The sequence below is a fragment of the Gigantopelta aegis genome, chromosome 3 (genome assembly GCF_016097555.1).
Source record: "Gigantopelta aegis isolate Gae_Host chromosome 3, Gae_host_genome, whole genome shotgun sequence".
Lineage (NCBI taxonomy): Eukaryota > Metazoa > Mollusca > Gastropoda > Neomphalida > Peltospiridae > Gigantopelta > Gigantopelta aegis.
In genome coordinates this window covers 35183926-35204234 of record NC_054701.1, presented here as the reverse complement: position 1 = coordinate 35204234, position 20309 = coordinate 35183926, and the positions used below count along the sequence as shown (strand labels likewise).

The 20309-nt window shown below is 34.5% G+C and overlaps 1 protein-coding gene across 2 annotated transcripts in view; it reads right to left on the bottom strand.

Moving 5' to 3' along the window:
- LOC121367941 (leucine-rich repeat serine/threonine-protein kinase 2-like) overlaps positions 1–20309 on the bottom strand; it is a 126920-nt gene that overhangs the window by 87012 nt on the left and 19599 nt on the right. For both annotated transcript variants that reach the window (XM_041492406.1, XM_041492407.1), the window contains exons 13-24: positions 16754–16913; positions 14699–14832; positions 12762–12890; positions 11823–11903; positions 10840–10982; positions 9346–9463; positions 8279–8379; positions 5073–5192; positions 4038–4137; positions 2470–2568; positions 1238–1411; positions 168–365 (exon numbers count right to left, since the gene is read on the bottom strand). In XM_041492406.1, coding sequence (XP_041348340.1) covers positions 168–365; positions 1238–1411; positions 2470–2568; positions 4038–4137; positions 5073–5192; positions 8279–8379; positions 9346–9463; positions 10840–10982; positions 11823–11903; positions 12762–12890; positions 14699–14832; positions 16754–16913 — 1557 coding nt within the window. The remainder of the gene's footprint in view (positions 1–167; positions 366–1237; positions 1412–2469; positions 2569–4037; positions 4138–5072; positions 5193–8278; positions 8380–9345; positions 9464–10839; positions 10983–11822; positions 11904–12761; positions 12891–14698; positions 14833–16753; positions 16914–20309) is intronic.

Genomic DNA, 20309 nt, shown 5'->3' with positions numbered 1-20309 from the left:
CAGGAAGTACATGACTCTTTGGAAGTTCTTAAGCCATCCCATTGGCTGTTGGGATATTAGGACCAGTCCATTGTTCTAGAGAGGAAATGCCATTAGTTTGAGGTCAGGTTAAGTTGAAACGAAATCATATTTGCATAACATTAACTGTGTACCGCTTCGATACCTACCTTCACCGCTGTTTTGATTCTCAGGTGATTTTGTTTCCTGATAGTCCCAGCTAGCTGGACAGTACGTAGATGGTACATCAGAGTCAGGGCTAGACTTGCCGTTGTAGGAAACTTTCAAAGCTTTTGTCTTTTGATTTTGAATTACCTTTCTTGACCTGCTGTCACTGTTTTGTCTTGATGTCCACGAGAAAGTTAGTCCTGTATTACAATAAATTAAACAAAAAACAAAAGAACGTTGCTGCAGCTGTCACAATAAGAAAACAAATTCTGATTTAGCCGCAAGAACACTTTTAAAGGCATACACCACAAATATTTCTAGCACTCGAAATGTGCTAATTTTTCACCTGTTTATTCTACAAACATATCAAAACATATATAATCAAAACAAATGGGGTGTCACCGGGCTAGATTGGGTTTTTTACACATTTCAAACGTCGTGTCATTTTCTCCTATTTTGTGAACAAATACATTAAAATTTAAATTTGCCTTAATCTATACCTAATAAATTGAAATACCGATCTCGGGGGTCGTGTGGCTGGTAGGTTACTGGGTTCGAATCCCTGTACCAGCTCCCACCCAGAGCAAGCTTAATGACTCAATGGGTATTGGTAGGTGTAAGGGCACTTCACTTATTTTTCTGTCACGAACATCTAACAACTAACCACTAACCCAATGTCCTGAACAGACAGGCTAGATAGCTGAGGTGTGTGCCCAGGACAGCATGCTTGAACATTAACTGGATATAAGCACGAAAATGTTTCTCACTCAATGTTAACAATTATTAACTTGGATCCTGGGCAGACATCCCATGCAGCTGAGATGTGCTTGAACCATAACTGGATATAAAGACATGTTTCTGAAAATTGTACAAACAATTGCCATCTTTTGCACAAGTCTAGTTTTGCACAAGTGTAATTTTACACAAGTCTAGGTTTTCACAAGTCTAGTTTTGCACAAATCTAGTTTTGCTTAACCCTTTTTAGGACACCATTTACACAAAATGAAATTGATGGAGGGAGAGATGTTTAATGTTACCCCAGCACAAAGGAGAGTCAGAAATGCGTATTTACCTTGTTTTTCTTGTGAATATGTCAGTTTGCCTGAGGTATCACTGCTACATCGTCGGAATCGGAAATTACAGTGCTTGGAGAGTTCAATCTGAGAGTCACTGGGTGAGTAACTAATTCGAGATTTTCTCATTTCGCCTCCCTTCTTCAGTTTCTCTACGAGATGTAGGCCAGCTCCTGCAAGAATATGTTGATAGTTTAGGCTACAACAATCCAATATCTAATGCAAAAACACTAAAAGGGGAGAATGTCGGTATGACATTATAAATGTGATCATTAACACTGTGAAATCATTATGAAACATTCATGCTTTTGGAATCTTGTAATTCTGTGATCAAATCAGACACATTTTTTCTTGTTATTATGTAATTAATTAAAATTATAATAATACAGGTAGAAGTAGGAGTAATAATAAGAAGAAGAATTTACAAAATAACAATTACAATTACAATTACAATTACAATTACAATTACAATTATATAATTATATAATTATAATTATAATAATTTACAAAATAAAATAAAAATTAATAATAATAATGATGATTTTAAAATACCACACTCAATATTTTAATTTTTAAAAATTAACAACATTTAAGTTTCTATAAATAAATTTATGTTTCTTAAATATTTGACAAGTAAACACTTTTTTCAAGATTAGTCTTGTGTTGTTTATTAAAGCTAGCATACCATATGTCCGGCAAACCTATGTGCTATGTGGAAAAAAACAAAGGAAATAATTTAAATAGATATGTATGGTTCGATAAGCCCGGATGCATGCTTATGCGGGAAGTCTAATCTCACCCATTAGCAATTCCTGCCAGATAAAAGAATGAATTGCATAGTGGTCATCAAAATTATATCATCAAACAGGCAGACCATGTCAGCAAACCACATATGGAATCTTAGTTTAAAACAGTGAATTCACGTGTCCCAATTCTTTGGTTATTTTTGTTGGTTTTGTTGAACAACACATTTAGAACACATTGATTTATTAATCATCGGCTATTGGATGTCAAATTTTGACAGTCATAGAGATGAAACCCGATACATTTTTCCATTAGTAGCAATGGATCTTTTATATGGACCATCCCACAAACAGGGTAGCACATATCACGGCCTTTGATATACCAGTTGTGGTGCACTGGCTGGAATGAGAAATAGCCCAATGGGCCCACCAACAGGGATCGATCCTAGACCGAACACGCACCAGGCAAGCACTTATTGGCTACTTACGAGACGTTGAATGTGACGTGATCTGGGTAGTCAGTGCCTGTAGAAACCATTCTGGCTGTAAATCTCCTAAACCAAAACCACCCCACAAAACAGTTCCACCTGAAATAAATCATAACCACCCATAATAATCCAGTATATATAATAATATAGTTCCACCTCAAATAAATCATAATGACTCATAATAATTTAGTATATATAACTGTAATATAGTTCCACATAAAATATATCATGACCACTGTATAAAAAAGTAACTATAATAATACAGTTCCCTAGGAATAAAACCTTAACCACCCCATAATAATACAGTAACTATAATAATATCAAAACTATATCATTATATAATACAGTTCCACGTGAAATACATCAAAACCATATCATGATAATACAGACTCACACCTGAAAATATCATAACCACATCATAATAATACAGTTCCTTTTTCACAGGCAGGACAGCATACACCGAGTCTTTTAATATAACAGTTGTAGGACACTATAGTCACCATAGCTTATATGATATATTACACACCAGGTGAGCATTCTACCAGTGAACTATATCTCACTCTAAAATAATAAAGTGAAAATTTGTTTTATATTACACACCAGGTGAGCATTCTACCAGTGAACTATATCTCACTCTAAAATAATGAAGTGAAAATTTGTTTTATATTACACACCAGGTGAGCATTCTACCAGTGAACTATATCTCACTCTAAAATAATAAAGTGAAAATTTGTTTTATATTACACACCAGGTGAGCATTCTACCAGTGAACTATATCTCACTCTAAAATAATAAAGTGAAAAACACCACCAGAACACAATGATCGGATACTGGATATCAGATTTTTTATAATTCTGACATAATTATTTATAGTCTTAAAGGAAACCCGCTACATTTGTCCATTGGTAACAATGCATCTTTTATGTGCACTTTCCCACAGAAAGGATAGCACATACCACAGCCTTTGAGGGATGGGGGAAACCAAACCAACTCAGCACTCCATTGACTGAGCTAGATCCTTTCCCCAAAGAATAAAAAAGTTTGTTTTGTTTAACGACACCACTGGAGCACATTGATTAATTAATCATGGGTTATTGGATGTCAAACATTTGGTCATTTTGACATACACATATAGTCTTAGAGAGAAAATCTGCCATATTTTTCTTAATGCAGCAAAGGATCTTTTATATGCACTCTCCCACAGACAGGAAAGCACATACAATGGCCTTTGACCAGTTGTGATGCACTGGTTGGAACAATAAAAAACCCAATCAGTTGAATGGATCCACTGAGGTGGTTTGATCCTGCGACGCAAACACCTCATGCGAGCACTCAACCGACTGAGCTAAATCCCACAACCACCACCCCAAAGAATAAATGCCTGGTGAAAAGACTTTTTTTTTGTAATTAATCTTTTTTTTTAACCTTCAAAACTACACTTAAAATACAAAACATTTATATAAATAAAATATATTCCATTCAACTGCAACTACAAACATAAAAACACCCATGCACACATAATATACACATAAGATACATGTATGTCCCTTGATATTCACGAGCCTGACCTTGTTTATCCTGGCCAATCTTGGACAGCAACATCCCGGTGATGATGTGAGTCTCTTGTTTCAGACTCAGCTGTAATGAGGTCTGCAGGTCTCGGACCTCCTAAAGTACAACAATCATTCTGAGACTACTAATAAAGCAACACATGTCCACTACCGGGCCCAACAAACTTTTTTATCTTCAAAATTCAAAGGCCATAAACTGTCAAAAATGGGTAAATTGTCATGATTGTCAAACTTGATCTGTAACAATACATGATAAAGTTATAAACAATATTTCAGCTCAATATCTTGAGGCATTGTGAAAAAAAAAAGTGCTCAAAACTATATGTGGGACAGAGAGACAGACAGACAGACAGAAAAACGGAGACGAAACCTATAGACCCCTTGGGATAATACAACTCAAAATTTACTATCTTCTATCTTCAAATGTATTCCTTATTTCATTCTTAATAATCTTTCTTGCATTCCTTCTTCCATTCTTAAAATGTTTCTCTTTCTATCATAAAACTCTTCTTTCAATCCTTAAGCATGTATATAATATTAGTACGGAACATTTAGTAAAGCTAACTGGTAAATGTTAATATTGTGTGATGTTAAAGTTATTAAATCAGACATTTGACCACTAATAAACCAATAAACATAATGAGCTGACCTTGCTAATAAGCTGAGTGTATTACTAGTTAACCATTTTGGTTTCATAAATTATAAGGTATTTACTGCTTTATAACTTTCACTTACTGAAAATAAAATTACTGAACCGGCCTCGGTGGTGTCAAGGTTAAGCCATTGGGCATAAGGCTGGTAGGTACAGGGTTCACATCCTGGTACCGGCTCCCACCCAGAGTGAGTTTTGACAACTCAGTGGGTAGGTGTAAGACCACTACACCCTCTTCTTTCTCACTAACAAGTAACGACTAACCAACTGTCCTGGACAGACAGCCCAGATAGCTGAGGTATGTACCCATGACAGCATGCTTGAACCTTAATTGGATATAAGAATGAAAATAAATTGAAATAAAATAAAATTAAATGTACCTGTTGGAGTAGAAATTTCACCATATTGTCATCTTTATTCTTGACTGCGAAAAACAGTGGAGTTGTGTGCCCCTGGCCAATGTTGATGTCCGCACCAATCTCTACCAAACATTCAACACCCTGAAATATTTTAAAGAAACAATGTTTTGGGGGATTTTTTAAGATATACATAATGGTGATAAAGGGCATATTGAATTCATGTTCGGTTTTGGTCCAAAAAGAAAGGAATCAACAGTGCTTACATTGGAAGAAATGTTTGTTTAACCATTTTTTCAGGAATGTAGAGTATTTTCTGGAAATTTATTAAAATGTGGTTAATTTGAGGAATATTTTACTAGCCAATTAAAGACTACATTTTGTAGTCATTTCATATAAAAATTGACTAATTTGGCAATGGAGATAGTGAGCCCTGAATCAGGGCATAGGCAGTAATAAAGATTGTTTTGTTTAATGACACAACTAGAGCATATTGATTTATTATTCTTTCAGCTATCTAATAATTACCTTAACGTTCCTAAGAAAACACACCCAATAGTTATCTCAAAGTTAAAGACACCCAAAAGATAAGTTAAAGTTAAAGACACAAAAGAATCAGAGTTATTTTAAATGCACATAAAGTGCCTGAACCTCTTTTGGTTATAGGCATGTTAATAAAGTAACAGTAACAGTAACAGTAAATGCACATAGTTCCCTAAAACATTGTGTGATACTTGAGGTTGAATCTCACAGTTTCTTGCTTAGAATTAGCATCGCTGCACACCCAGTGTGTTATTGGTTGTCCTGATGTTTATAGAAGCTCAAGACAGTACATGTATATTGATGAGACCGTTTGAAGTCTTCAGAATTTTGAAAATACTGGGTTTTGGTAAACTTGTATATTTTAAAAATTTAAAAATGAATTCTCTACTGAATAATCTTGATGTGTAAAAATTCTGACTTTTTCAACTGATCAGGAATGCAAGCAAATTGAACTCCACTGAAAATGCACCAGTCAGATTTGTAGTTGTAAAAAGGATAAAATATAATACATCTAATTGATTTTGTATAACTGGATGTATTCTGGTAAGAAATAAATAACACAAAAATTAAATACAAGGGTTAGGGTTAATGTGTATTTTATAGCAGCAACAACAACATGCAATGTGTGTTTTCAATGTAGTTTAGTATATTTACTGGTCTCCAGATATGATTCGAACAATCTGGATTCTGCAGTGCCCGATGAATAAGACTCGGAAATAAAATTTCAAAAGTTCACATATGTTAAGAAATTAATTATTTTAAGCAACCAATTATGGATTAAATAGAAATATCATACAATATTGTTAGAGGACCATGTACCTTTAAAGTTAAGACACAAGATATGATAGTAGTTAGTATTAAAGTCACAGACCCTAGTTTTTAAATATTACTACATATTTTTTAACTATTAGATCCATTTTTGATAACTGAAATTAAATATTACTTACATCTGGGCCCATTCTTATAAAACATTTACAGTCCAGACTCAGTCTCATATGAAGTCACACGCATGCAGTTTGTATGGCGTTGCCATGACGTTATTGTCTCATACTCTAATATTAGAGTCTTGAGTCTAGACTTTAAAAGTTTTATAAGCACCAGCCCTGATTGTTTAAATTATCTATTTCCATATATCAGAGTGCTTCTGGTCATCCTGGTGTTTGTAACATGTCAGAATGCACTTTTCATAATTCTATAAATACATGTACCTCTGAGAAGTAACAGTTAATGCATGGAAACAAGTTCTAGTCTATTTTTAGAGGATATTTCCCCATATCTCATGTCACAGATTCTAGTTTCACTGTACTGTAATTTTATACAGTTGTGTTACAGGTTTGTAGATTAACCAAACTTAGGGTCCATTTTCACTAGGGTCTGCGACTTTAAATTAAAGTGCTAACCAAAATATTACACAACCATGTTTTTGCATATTGTATGTGATTCATAAAAAGTCACTGGAGTAAAAGCCTGAAAATTGCATAATTTAGCATTATAATGACCTGTCACAATATACAAACAATATACATGACAAACACCACCTGTTCGGTGTACTATTAACATCATGTGTAGTATAGTCTGTTTCAATGTGTCTGTATAAATTGTCAATGTGTGAATTTCTTTTGTCAAAATCGTAATTTTCCATCTACACAGGAAACATTTATTATTTTTATCATGCACAAGATGTACATGTAGTATAGTTTGTTTCAAAGTATTTGTGTAAATTGTTATTGTGAGTGAGAAACTTGTTTAACCTTCTCATATACCACGAAGGTTTCGAACACACCTGTCTCAGGTTTAGCCTCTGACATCACCAGTGACTAAGTCCGGGCCAGGAGGGGAGAGGTAAGTTTGAGGTGGGCGGAATTTGAAATAACAATTTAGTAGTTAGGCCAAAGACATAAGGCCAACATGATCCATCCTAACATGTCTGGCAAAACAAGTCAAAGTCCAAAGGTAAAATTAGAGTGCTCGGCAGAAAAAGGTTTTAAGGTGATTTGAGCAATTTAGACGGGCATCTAAAAATAAAGTGTGTCAGACTGTTTACAAAAAAATAAACATAAAATTTTGGAACTCATGGCATGGTGATGGGGTGATCGACTCGGTACTTTGGGAGGAACGTGACGAGGTCAACTTAGCAATGTCAAAGCAGTGCTTAATATTCCTCAGGCAGGACCAGCTTGAAAATCTGGTGGATGATGTGATTTTCCATGTCTGCTTTCAAGAGTCCTTGTCGATACACCCCGTTCCGCTCCGATGTTAGGTTATTATGTGGATATTTTTTAGTCAAACTTAATTCCATTTTGTTTACATAGGACAACATTTTATGTAGTTTTTTTCATGTTGTCTGTATGTGGTAATGGGTCATTAAAATACTAATTAAATAGTTTCAGGTTTTCATTTCAGGGACTCTCATGAATATGTAACAGGCGAAAAACAGTTGGCATTTATTTTGATTAGCACTTTACTCATGTGTGCAGGGCTGAATCCAGTAAATGTTGGGGGTTTTTTTTGGGGGGTTACTAAGGGAAATTGACGGACTTGTGCAAAGGGCAACCTATTGAAGTTTTTTTTTAAATACAGCAAAATTGAGGCACTGAAATATATTTAGGGGGTCCCCTGGTCCCCCCACCCCCCTGGATCCACCTCTGTGTGCACGTGGGTACATTGTGTTAGAGACAGAAACTCACAGCGAGATATCCTTTATCGCATGCAGACAGCAGCATTCTGGACTTGAGGTTCTGGACACAACCAATCACATACAAACACTCACTGGCAAGGTCATGCAACCCTGACAACAGTAACATGCATATGATAACAGCATCACTCCCATTACCAGCAGAGTACTTAACTCCATGTAAACATTCTCTGTTAAATTATTATCACATTCCAATATCATTTTCTACTTTCATCTCCTTCTGTTAGGAGTTCTAACAAATATTTACCATTATCGTATGTGATGACTGACTCTCAACATTTACCATCAGATGATCATTCTCTTTTGCCATTAATTAAACTCCTTTTAAACCATCACAATCATATTATTACCTTTATCTTTTAACATTTACAATTACATTATCACATTACTCCCTTTTAATAGTTACCATAATCCTAATTTATTATAAATCCCTTGAAACATTTACCATACAATAAGTAAATAACAATCAGTAAATAAAAATGAAAATTATGAGCTTACTTCAAGTGTTTTTTATCATAAGTCTCCAAACATTTACCATTAGATTACCATTTAATAACTCCCTTTTAACATTTACCCCAAAATTATCAACTTGCAACTCCTTTATTTCATTTCAACTTAATTTTGTGCTTATATCCAAGCATGCTGTCCTGGGCATACACCTCAGCTATCTGGACTGTCTGTCCAGGACAGTGGGTTAGTTGTTAGTTGGTTAGTGGTTAGTGGAGAGAAGAGGGTGTAGTGGCCTTACACCTACTCCACTGAGCCCTTAAGAACTCGCTCTGGGTTGGAGCCGGTACCGAGCTGCGAACCCTGTACCTACCAGCCTGTAGTCCGATGGCTTAACCACTGCACCACTGAGGCCGGTCTAGCAACTCCATTTCAACATTAATATTAATACATTGTAATTAACTCCCTTTAACAACAGAACAGCTAACAATAGAATTTTTAACTCCCTTTTAACATTTAGCATATAATTATCACATGATAACTGCAATTCTTTTAAAACTTACTAGACATCAAAACAGTTATGAATATGAAGATGAGAAGCATTCAGCTTACCTTGGTTTTCATCGTACGTCTCAAGAATCTGAAAGAGAATCTCGTGACATCCCCGTTCAATGAGCACCTCACTCATCAGGTGGCTTTTCTCTGCCAGGATGTTCATGGCAACAACGGCCTGAAATGTAAACATTTTAAACATATCAGGATGACTGTTTCCCTGACAAGGAGGGCTGTACCTAGTGGCATAAGCGTACAAGATATGGGGGGCGGGGGGCCAACTGTACCCCTAGTGATGCAACAAAACCTTAAATTCAGGCAAAAAGGATACAGATATTCGGGAAAAATGGGCCAACTTGAGACATTTTTACCATGTTTTTTCATCATTCTACCCTCAAATTTGGTTGTAATCCATGAAAAAATGTGTAGTGATTCATTTGCAACCATATATAGCTGTTTGGTATTAATGCTCATAATAATAAATGTTGTTATCCAGATTCTGGCATTTTCGTTTAACTTGGGAAAAAGCCATCCTGCCCTCCTACAATAATGGGAGATCATACACCTATGCCTAGTGGTGGCAGGCTAAGAATGAAACATACAAAAAAACTTATCTTTTTGTTTATTTAAGGATAGTCTGTCATTTCTTTTACATTCATCAGGATATTACCAGAATAAATCATTCACAAACTGTGTGAATCAGCACAACCGTTCTCACAGAAGTTTGCAGATGATTAAAAGAAATAATAGACAATCCTTTTAATTAAATTTAAAACATACTTACTAATGATAATGTTAAGTTCATATTTTATTTTGAATTATTTTATGTCCATAAACAATAATGCTCAATAAGACAACTTGCCCATATAAAATGATGTCATTAGATATCACGTACCCTGATGACGTAATTTTTACGTTCATTGACAAATAAACAAACTCCTGTTGCTATGGCTGGACTAATGGGATTATGTTATATTGTAATGAATGTAACAAAAAATTTAATTGTAAGTGGCTAGCTGAAAAAAATCCCTATATTACTTGGCTGCAATTCTTTTTAACTGCCTCATCCAACCACTAGTCATTTTAGGCTGACAAGGCACACAGCAACAAACGTTAAATGCTATATACAGCAGGGATGCCATTAATAAGTGGCCTGAGGTATTTGGGTCATAGGATCAAACCCCCTCGATGGACCCATTGTCTGATCGGTCCCCCCAACCCAACCAGCGCACCACGACTGGTATATCAAATGCTGTTCTATGAGCTGTCCTGCTTGTGGGACAGTGCATATAAAAAAAAAAATCTTGGAAAATGTAGTAGATTTCCTTTAAGACAATGTCAGAATAATTAAATGTTTGAGACCCAGTTCCAAATGATTAATGAATCAATGTGCTCTAGTAGTGTCATTAAACAAAACAAACTTTAACTTTTTAAGAATCCTGTATAATCACCTCTCTCAGAATGCTGATTGTGAACCTGTGACCCGGTCAATGTGCTCTAGTGGTGTCAATAAACAAAACAAACAATAACTTTTTAAGAATCCCATATAATCACCTCTCTCAGAATGCTGACTGTGCTCCTGTGACCGGTCATCACGGAGCTGATGGCATCGGTCAAGTCTTCACAGAGTTTCTTCGTCTCCACCAGTCTCTTCTCTGCCAGAATCTGTACAGCCATCAGACCTTTCTTCTGGATATCTAGAATGGACCATATATATATAACATATACACAACTTAGAAAAATCAGGGCATAATATGTGTTTAACAAAATAGAAAATAACTTGAATATGACTTAAGACAATCGGGAGATAATATGTGTATAACTAAAACAGAAAATAACTTGGACACAACAAAAAATCTGGAGATAATATTATGTGTGTACCAGTAATTAAAATACAAAATAACTTGAATATGACAGAAAAATCTAGAGATAATATGTGTATATAACAAAAATAGAAAATAACTTGTAAGGAGATAGTATGTGTGTAACAAAAACAGATAATAACTTCACTATGACTAAGACAATCAGGAGATAATATGTGTATAAAACAAAAAACAACTTGTAATATAAGGAGATAGTATGTGTGTAACAAAAAACAGAAAATAACTTGTACACAACAGAAAATTTGGAGATAATATTATGTGTATTCCAGTAATTAAAATAGAAAATCACTTAAATATGACTTAGAAAACTCTAGAGTTAATATGTGTATATAACAAAAATAGAAACTAACTTGAATATGATTTCACAACTCTAAAAATAATATGTGCATAACCAAAATAGAAAATAACTTAGACATGACTTAGACAATTAGGAGGTAATATTTGTACAACTAAACCAGAAAATAACTTAAAGATGACTTCGAAAAATCTGTAGATAATATGTGCATAACTAAAACAGTAAATGGCATGTATCGGACATATAAAATCTAGAAACATTCAGAGGTGTTTTTAAATAGGAAGATTAAGGACCATACATTTGACATAAAATGAAATTATAATAACAATTTGTTTTACTCAAATAAATGTTCAACTCACTGATATTATCTGGAAACTTCTTAAGCACCTGAAGAACAATGCCGGTAGCTCCAATATCATTTAGAATCATTGCACCACTTGCTTTGAAAAAAATAAATATATATATATATTTTTATATAGCGTCTATTTTAATTTGATCTTAAAGATTAATAGGCCTAAATGGTGTGGTGGAATGGCATTGAACAAACATTCCATTTCTATTATTTACAGAAAAATTTATTTCTGTTGTAACCATTACAGTTTAAAAGTTTGTTTTGTTTAACAACACCACTAGAGCACATTGATTTATTAATCATTGGCTACTGGATGTCAAACATTTGGTAATTCTGAAACTACATGTAGTCATCAGAGGACACTCGCTAAATTTTTTCTAATGCACCAAGGGATCTTTTATATGCACCATCCCACAGACAGGATAGCACATATCACAGCCTTTAATATACCAGTCGTGGGGCACTGGCTGGAATGAGAAATAGCCCACTGACGGGGATCGATCCCAAACCGACCGCGAATCAATCAAACCTCTGGGTTATGTCCCGCCACCCCCCCCCCATTACAGTTTAAAGGCATCCCATTGGTCTAGCCATAGTAGTAGCATTAGTTTGTTCATTTCTACATCAATGTAAAATGACATCATTAGGGACATCTTATTTAATTACTTTATTTGTTTTTAATATTCAATATAAACTAGTTTGTGCTATTGTTAACATTTCAATTTAATTGTAAGGATTGTCCACTACTTCTTTTAAGTTTATATCAGGGTGTGATATAAAGAACAACAATATGTACATGCTTTTCTATGAATGGCTTCGTGGATTCACAATTTACACATATTTGTATTTGGTTCATAACCCACTAAAATTAAAAGAAATAACACAAAATCGTCCATTAAAAATTCCGTTTCTTTGTTTTTCCTCCAGTTTGTCAAAGATAAACTACCTGCTCCTCCTAGAACAGCCAGTGCCTCGATGGCTGCTTCCTGCAGAATGGCGTTGTCAGGGAAATGTGTGAAAGCTTCAATAACATGATAGTGCACTCCTTCAATGAAACACAGGTGCTGAATTGTATCTGGAGAAAAACACACACAAAACTAATACAAATAACTACAGTGACAATTTGAATAGGTACTACGCAATTAAATTTAAGTCATTTCCACTAGTCCATTGAACAATTACCTGAAAACAAAATCAAGCTTTTTTTTTCACACACGTCCCATGCCTCATAATAAAGAGTTTTAATATATTTTTGATGCAAACATAACGCATTCCAATCCTCCCTCCGCAAGGCTCAGTGGGTAGGTGTAAACCACTTGCACCAACCAGTGATCCATAACTGGTTCAACAAAGGCCATGGTTTGTGCTATCCTGCCTGTGGGAAGTGCAAATAAAAGATCCCTTGCTGCTAATCGGAAAGAGTAGCCCATGTAGTGGTGACAGTGGGTTTCCTCTCCAAATCTGTGTGGTCCTTAACCATATGTCTGACGCCATATAACCGTAACTAAAATGTGTTGAGTGCGTCGTTAAATAAAACATTTCTTTCTTTTTTTTCCCAATCTTCCAACCTCAAGCATTACATAACTGGTTACTTGAGATTTAAATTTTTAAAATGACCAAAAGAATTTACTTTCAAAATCAATTATAACTTACCCCCATAGCAGCCTTCACTAAAAGTGGTTTTGTCGAAAATAACATTATATGGGTTCAATGCAAATCGAAAAGGAAAATGGTTTCAAAATTGTTTTAAAATTCTCTAATATTATGTGCAATCTGTAAAAGCTTTGGTCAAGATAGAAATAAAACAGCGATACTAACACAATGTTCACTATGAGTGAATATGGCTGTCTTATTTATATCTTGACTAATGTTTTTACAAATTGCAGTAAATATAGAAAAGTTTTGTTATTTGCAAAACACCTTTCTTTTCAAGTCTAGCCAAACTGCAACTTCCGTACTGACAAAAAAAAAACATGTTTAATAAATGCTTAAATGAATATAAAAACATCATGTTATGTTGTGTTATGTTACCAGTGTCTGCCAGACAGGCCAGCAGGCTGTAACGTATTGTTATGTTGTGTTATGTTACCAATATCTGCCAGACAGGCCAGCGTGATGTAATGTATTGTTATGTTGTGTTACCAATATCTGCCAGACAGGCCAGCGTGCTGTAACATAATGTTGTGTTGTTACCAATGTATGCCAGACAGGCCAGCGTGCTGTAACGTAATGTTATGTCGTATTATGTTACCAATATCTGCCAGACAGGCCAGTGTGCTGTAACATAATGTTATGTCGTGTTATGTTACCAATATCTGCCAGACAGGCCAGCGTGCTGTAACATAATGTTATGTTGTGTTATGTTACCAATGTCTGCCAGACAGGCCAGCAATGTCTGCCAGACAGGCCAGCGTGCTGCAACATATTGTTATGTTGTGTTGTGTTACCAATATCTGCCAGACAGGCCAGTGTGCTGTAACGTAATGTTTGTTTGTTACCAATGTCTGCCAGACAGGCCAGCGTGCTGTAACATGTTATGTTGTGTTGCATTACCAATGTCTGCCAAACAGGCCAGCGTGCTGTAACATGTTATGTTGTGTTGCATTATCAATGTCTGCCAAACAGGCCAGCGTGCTGTAACATGTTATGTTGTGTTGCATTACCAATGTCTGCCAAACAGGCCAGCGTGCTGTAACATGTTATGTTGTGTTATGTTACCAATGTCTGCCAAACAGGCCAGCGTGATGTAACATGTTATGTTGTGTTGCGTTACCAATGTCTGCCAGACAGGCCAGCGTGCTGTAACATGTTATGTTGTGTTGTGTTATCAATGTCTGCCAGACAGGCCAGCGTGCTGTAACATGTTATGTTGTGTTGTGTTACCAATGTCTGCCAGACAGGCCAGTGTGCTGATGGCCTCACACTGTACGGTCTCTTCATCTGGACATTCCTTGAGCACCATCGACAACAGCTTGGGAATCTCCTCCTGTTCACCCACAGACAGCTTGTGATCATCACTAAAACAACAAAAACTGGTGATAATTTGTGATCGTCACTAAAACAACAAAAATGGGTGATAATCTGTGATCGTCACTAAAACAACAAAAACGGGTGATAATTTGTGATCATCACTGACACAACAAAAACTGGTGATAATTTAGATCATTACTAAAACAACAAAACTGATGGTCATCACTAACACAACAAAAATGTGTGATAAATTGTGATCATGCATCACTAAATCAACAAAAACTGATGATAATTTGTGATCATTACTAAAACAAAAACTGGTGATAATTTGTGATCATCACTGAAACAACAAAAACTGGTGATAATTTATGTCATTACTAAAATAACAAAAAAAACTGATGGTCATCACTAACAACAAAAATGTGTGATAAATTGTGATCATGCATCACTAAATAAAAAACAAACTGGTGATCATATGTGATCATCACTAAAACAACATTAAAACTGGTGATAATTTGTGATCATTAACCACTCTTGTGGACAGAGCTTAGATAGGTGAGATATGTGCCCAGAATAGTGTGTGCTTGAACCTTGGATAGAAGTTTGAAAATTAAGTGAAAAGTAAAAATAAGACAATACTGGTCTTCAAGTAAATAAAAATATTTTTAAAAAGAGGACATAAAATATTTAATAACAAAACAATTACTGAAGAAAACATTACCGTAAGAAAACAAGATAAAACTGAGATTATGAGTGATAAACACTACATATAGAACTGCAGTGGACTTTGTCTACTCTGGTATCTAGTATGTAATAATGCACAGGGGCGGCACAGTGTAAAAAAAATAGTGGTATGGCTCGTGTTTTCCAGACTTGCCTTTCAAATTACTTGTAAGGACATTTTCACAGATATAGCAAATATATCCCCCACACACACACACAAAAGTGGTATGGCCATGGCCATACTGTCTGCGCTGCCCCTGGTGCGTGATCAATTCAGTGACAATAGCATTGGTGCAGTCTGTCTAACCCAGCACTCTGTGTTTATCCAGTGTCTTTAGTCAATCCCCTTTGAGACATTTAAAGTTTGTGTTGTTTACCAACACCATTGAAGCACATGATTTATTAATCAGCTATTTGATAATTCTGACATAGTTTTCAGAGGAAACCCTCTACACTTATTCATAAGCAGCAAGAAATACTTTACATTTAACTTTCTCCCAGATACCAGGCACTAGCTGAGACTGGAGGGAAATCCTGTCAGAGAATACATCCTCAGAGAGGATTCGATCCTTCGAGCCAAGCAGCTCCAGTGAACATTCTATGAACTCAGCTAGATCCTAATCCCAGTTTGGATCGGGATGTCGCCCAGTGGTTCCCCATCTGTGGGCACGTTGGGCCATTTCTAGTTCCAGCCAGTGCACCACAACTGGTATATCAAAGGCCATGGTATGTGCTATTCTGTCTGTGGGATGGTGCATATAAAAGATCCCTTGCTACTGTTGGAAAAATGTAATGAGTTTCCCCTTTAAGACTATATGTCAAAATTACCAAATGTTTAACATCCAATAGCCGATGATTAATAAATCAATGTGCTCTAGTGGTGTCGTTAAACAAAGCAAACTTTAACTATCCTGTCTGTGTTATGGTACATATAAAAGATCCCTTGCTACTAATGGAAACATGTAGCGGGTTTCCTCTCTAAGACTATATATGTCAAATTTACCAAATGTTTGACATCCAATAGCTGATGATTAATAAATCAATTTGCTCTAGTGGTGTTGTTAAATAAAACAAACTTTATTTTAATCCCAAGTACAGACAGATTCCACAGTTGGTTATATTCTGGAAATGAGGCTCTATCAGATATTTGGTTATACCGGTTATTAGCATACATTTGGCACGCACCGGGGCTATGCAATTAAGCAGATTTGACTGTATTTTGTAATTGTGGAGGGAGGAACTTACTGAAAGATAATGAGTCCTCGGAGTGCACGACAGCCGGCTGCTAGAGCAGACGCGAAGATGTCGGTAGAAGGAGCATGGCAGTACTTCTTCAGGTGGTACGTCAGCCCTCCGATCAACGCAATGTGGGCATTCTTCTCCATCAAATTCTTGCACAAACGATCTAACAGAGCGAAGAATATCTATTTAACAAGATCGCATAAACGATCTAATAGAGTGACAAATATGTATTCAACCCTGCAATTAAGAAAATGTCCACGACAAAAAAAACCATGCCAATGAAAAAACAAAACTGAGAAAGTGCACTCAGAATATATCTCAATATTTGTTTTCATACTAGCCACACAATATGTAAACCTGGAGTCAGTTAAGGTACAAAACATAACATTTGGCATTTTTATATGCAAAGAAATCACAGGGGAAATATACATTTGGAGTATAAATGTAGACTTGAACATTAACTTAGTGCATAAATATTATAATATTACAAGTAATTTGCAGTGACTCCATTACAAATTATGACTCTAAACTGCCAGGGACTTGGAGGTTCTGAAAAAAGAAAAGATATGTTGAAATATTTGAAACAGAAAAATCTTAATATTTATTGTTTGCAGGATACACATTTTACTAAGGAACTAGAACCATATATACAAGCACAGTGGGGTTATACATGCTTATTTAATTCTTACTGTAGTAACTCCAGAGGTGTAGCTATCATGATAAATAACAATTTTGAATTTATTATAAACAAAACAAAAACAGATGATTCGGGAAATTATATAGCTGTAGATATGACCATTGAGGGTAAGAAAATAACACTTATAAATATGTATGGACCTAATGATGATAACTCCACCTTTTTTAAAGATTTACTGAAATGCATCGATGACTTTGATATTGAACAATACATAATTTGTGGAGATTTTAATCTAGTTTTAAATCAAAATTTGGATACTAGTAATTATTTGCATGTAAACCATCCAAATTCAAAAAACTTTATATTGGAAAATTTAGAGGTATACGATTTGGTAGATCCATTTAGGGAACTCTATCCAACTTTAAGGAGGTACACATGGAGAAAGAAAAACTCGCTTAAACAAGCTAGGTTAGATTTTTATCTTATTTCCAATAATTTAATGGTACAGGTAGAAAAAGTAACAATTGAGAATAGTTATAGGTCTGACCATGCCGGAGTAATTTTAAGTCTAAAACAAAATAATATTATAAACGGTAAAGGTTTATGGAAATTTAAAAATTCTCTACTACACGATACAAACTATGTTAATACCGTAAAACAAATTATAGAAAATATAAAAATCAAATATGCTGTCCCTTTATACAATGCAGAGAAAATAAACACAATCCCTAATGATAAAATTCAATTTACTATTAATGATCAATTGTTCTTGGAAACACTTTTAATGGAAATTAGAGGAAAAACTATATCTTATTCAGCAGCCAAGAAAAGAGGAAAAAATGACATAGAAACAAAACTTTGTGAAGACATAAAAACATTAGAAGAAAATCTAGCTTTAAATTTCAGTGAAACAGAAGAAAAGAAACAAAAATTGATGGACATTAGAAAAGAAAGACTAAAGGGACATTTTATTAGATCTCGAGCTAAATGGGTGGAAGAGGGAGAAGAGCCAACAAAATATTTTTGTAACATGGAATCTAGGAACTTTTATAATAAATTAATTTCAAAAATAGAACAAGAAGATGGAAAAGTTATTACAGATCAAAAAGAAATATTGAAAGAAACCAAATTGTTTTATGAAAAACTTTATTCCAAACAAGTTGGGGAATATGAAAATATAGCAGAGAAAATTAAAGAATACAAATTTGATAAATTATCAGAGGACGAAGCAAATAAATTAGAAGGAGAATTAACGTAATCAGAAATTTTATTTTATTTAAAAAGTATTAAAAATGACAAAAGTCCGGGTTCAGATTGTTTCTCAGCTGAGTTTTAAAAAAAAAATTGTATAGACCTAGGATATTTTATAGTTAGATCTATTAATTTCAGTTACAGTATCGAAGAAATGTCTAATGTGCAAAAGTTAGGTACCGGTATTATAACATGTATTCCAAAACCAAATAAATCTAAGCAATTTCTTAAAAAGTGGAGACCGTTAACACTTTTAAACTGCACCTATAAAATAGCATCAGGCTGTATTCAAACAGGATACAAAACATTTTAAATAAAATTATTGAAAAAGATGAAACTGGATTTATAAAAGGGAGATACATAGGCGAAAATATACATTTAATATATGACATTATGCAATATACCGAAACACAAAATATACCAGGTCAACTACTATTAGTAGACTTTGAAAAAGCTTTTGATTCTCTATCATGGTCTTTCATTCAAGAAGCTTTAGATATTTTTAATTTTAAGTTTTCTATTAAAAACTGGATAAAAACATTTTACAAAAATTCTGTCTCAGCATTAATACAAAATGGACACTTATCAGAAGTTTTAAAATTAAATAGAGGTTGTAGGCAAGGTGACCCATTACCTCATTACATATTTGTAATATGTGCGGAAATACTTGCAATTTTAATACGTAATAATAAAGACATTAAGGGTATAAATATTGATGGAGAAGAATTCCTGATTTCTCAATATGCTGACGACACTATCTTTATCTTGGATGGATCCCCAAATTCCCTGTACAATACACTTACTACACTGGATTTCTTTGCAAAAATATCTGGTCTGAAGCTAAATTATTCAAAGTCAAAGATAATATGGATAGGCAGGAAAAAATATTCAATAGAAGTGTTTCATCATTCTAGATGGAAGTTAGCATGGGGTTCAATTCAATTTACTTTATTAGTTATTAATTTCTCTTTAAATTTACAAGATATTATTAAAGATAATTTCGAGCCAAAAATAGAAGAAATGGAAATTGTATTAAAAGCATGGAGTGCCCGTAAACTTACACCATTAGGCAGACTCAGAGTGTTAAAATCACTAATATTACCAAAAATAACAAATTTGTTAATTTCGCTACCATCCCCGTCAGAACAGTTAATTGAAAAGTTAAATAAGCGATTTTTCAAATTCATTTGGCAAAATAAACCTGACAAAGTTAAAACAGATGTTATAATTCAGGACCATAAAAACGGGGGTTTAAAAATGGTTAAATTATCTACGTTTATAACATCATTAAAGTCAACGTGGATAAGAAGGTTACTTTTAAACAACACAAAACTGGCATGTCTCTTCTCGTCAGTTACAGGTATATCGATCAAAGAACTAATTATATATGGTGATCATTTTATTAATTTAAAAATTAAAAATATGACTAACCCTTTTTGGGAAGATGTTCTAGATAGCTGGTGAAACATCCAATGTAAACAACCAATAGAAAATGAAAACGATATAGCTGGTATAAACATTTGGTTTAACAGTAAAATATTAAAAAATAAGAAGCCTATTTTTTATAAAAAATATGCAGAAAAGGGAGTTTGTTTCATTTGGAGAAAACTTGAGTGTTTTCTCTTTTATAGATACATTACCTGTCCTCAAACAAGTGCACCTCCCCCCCCA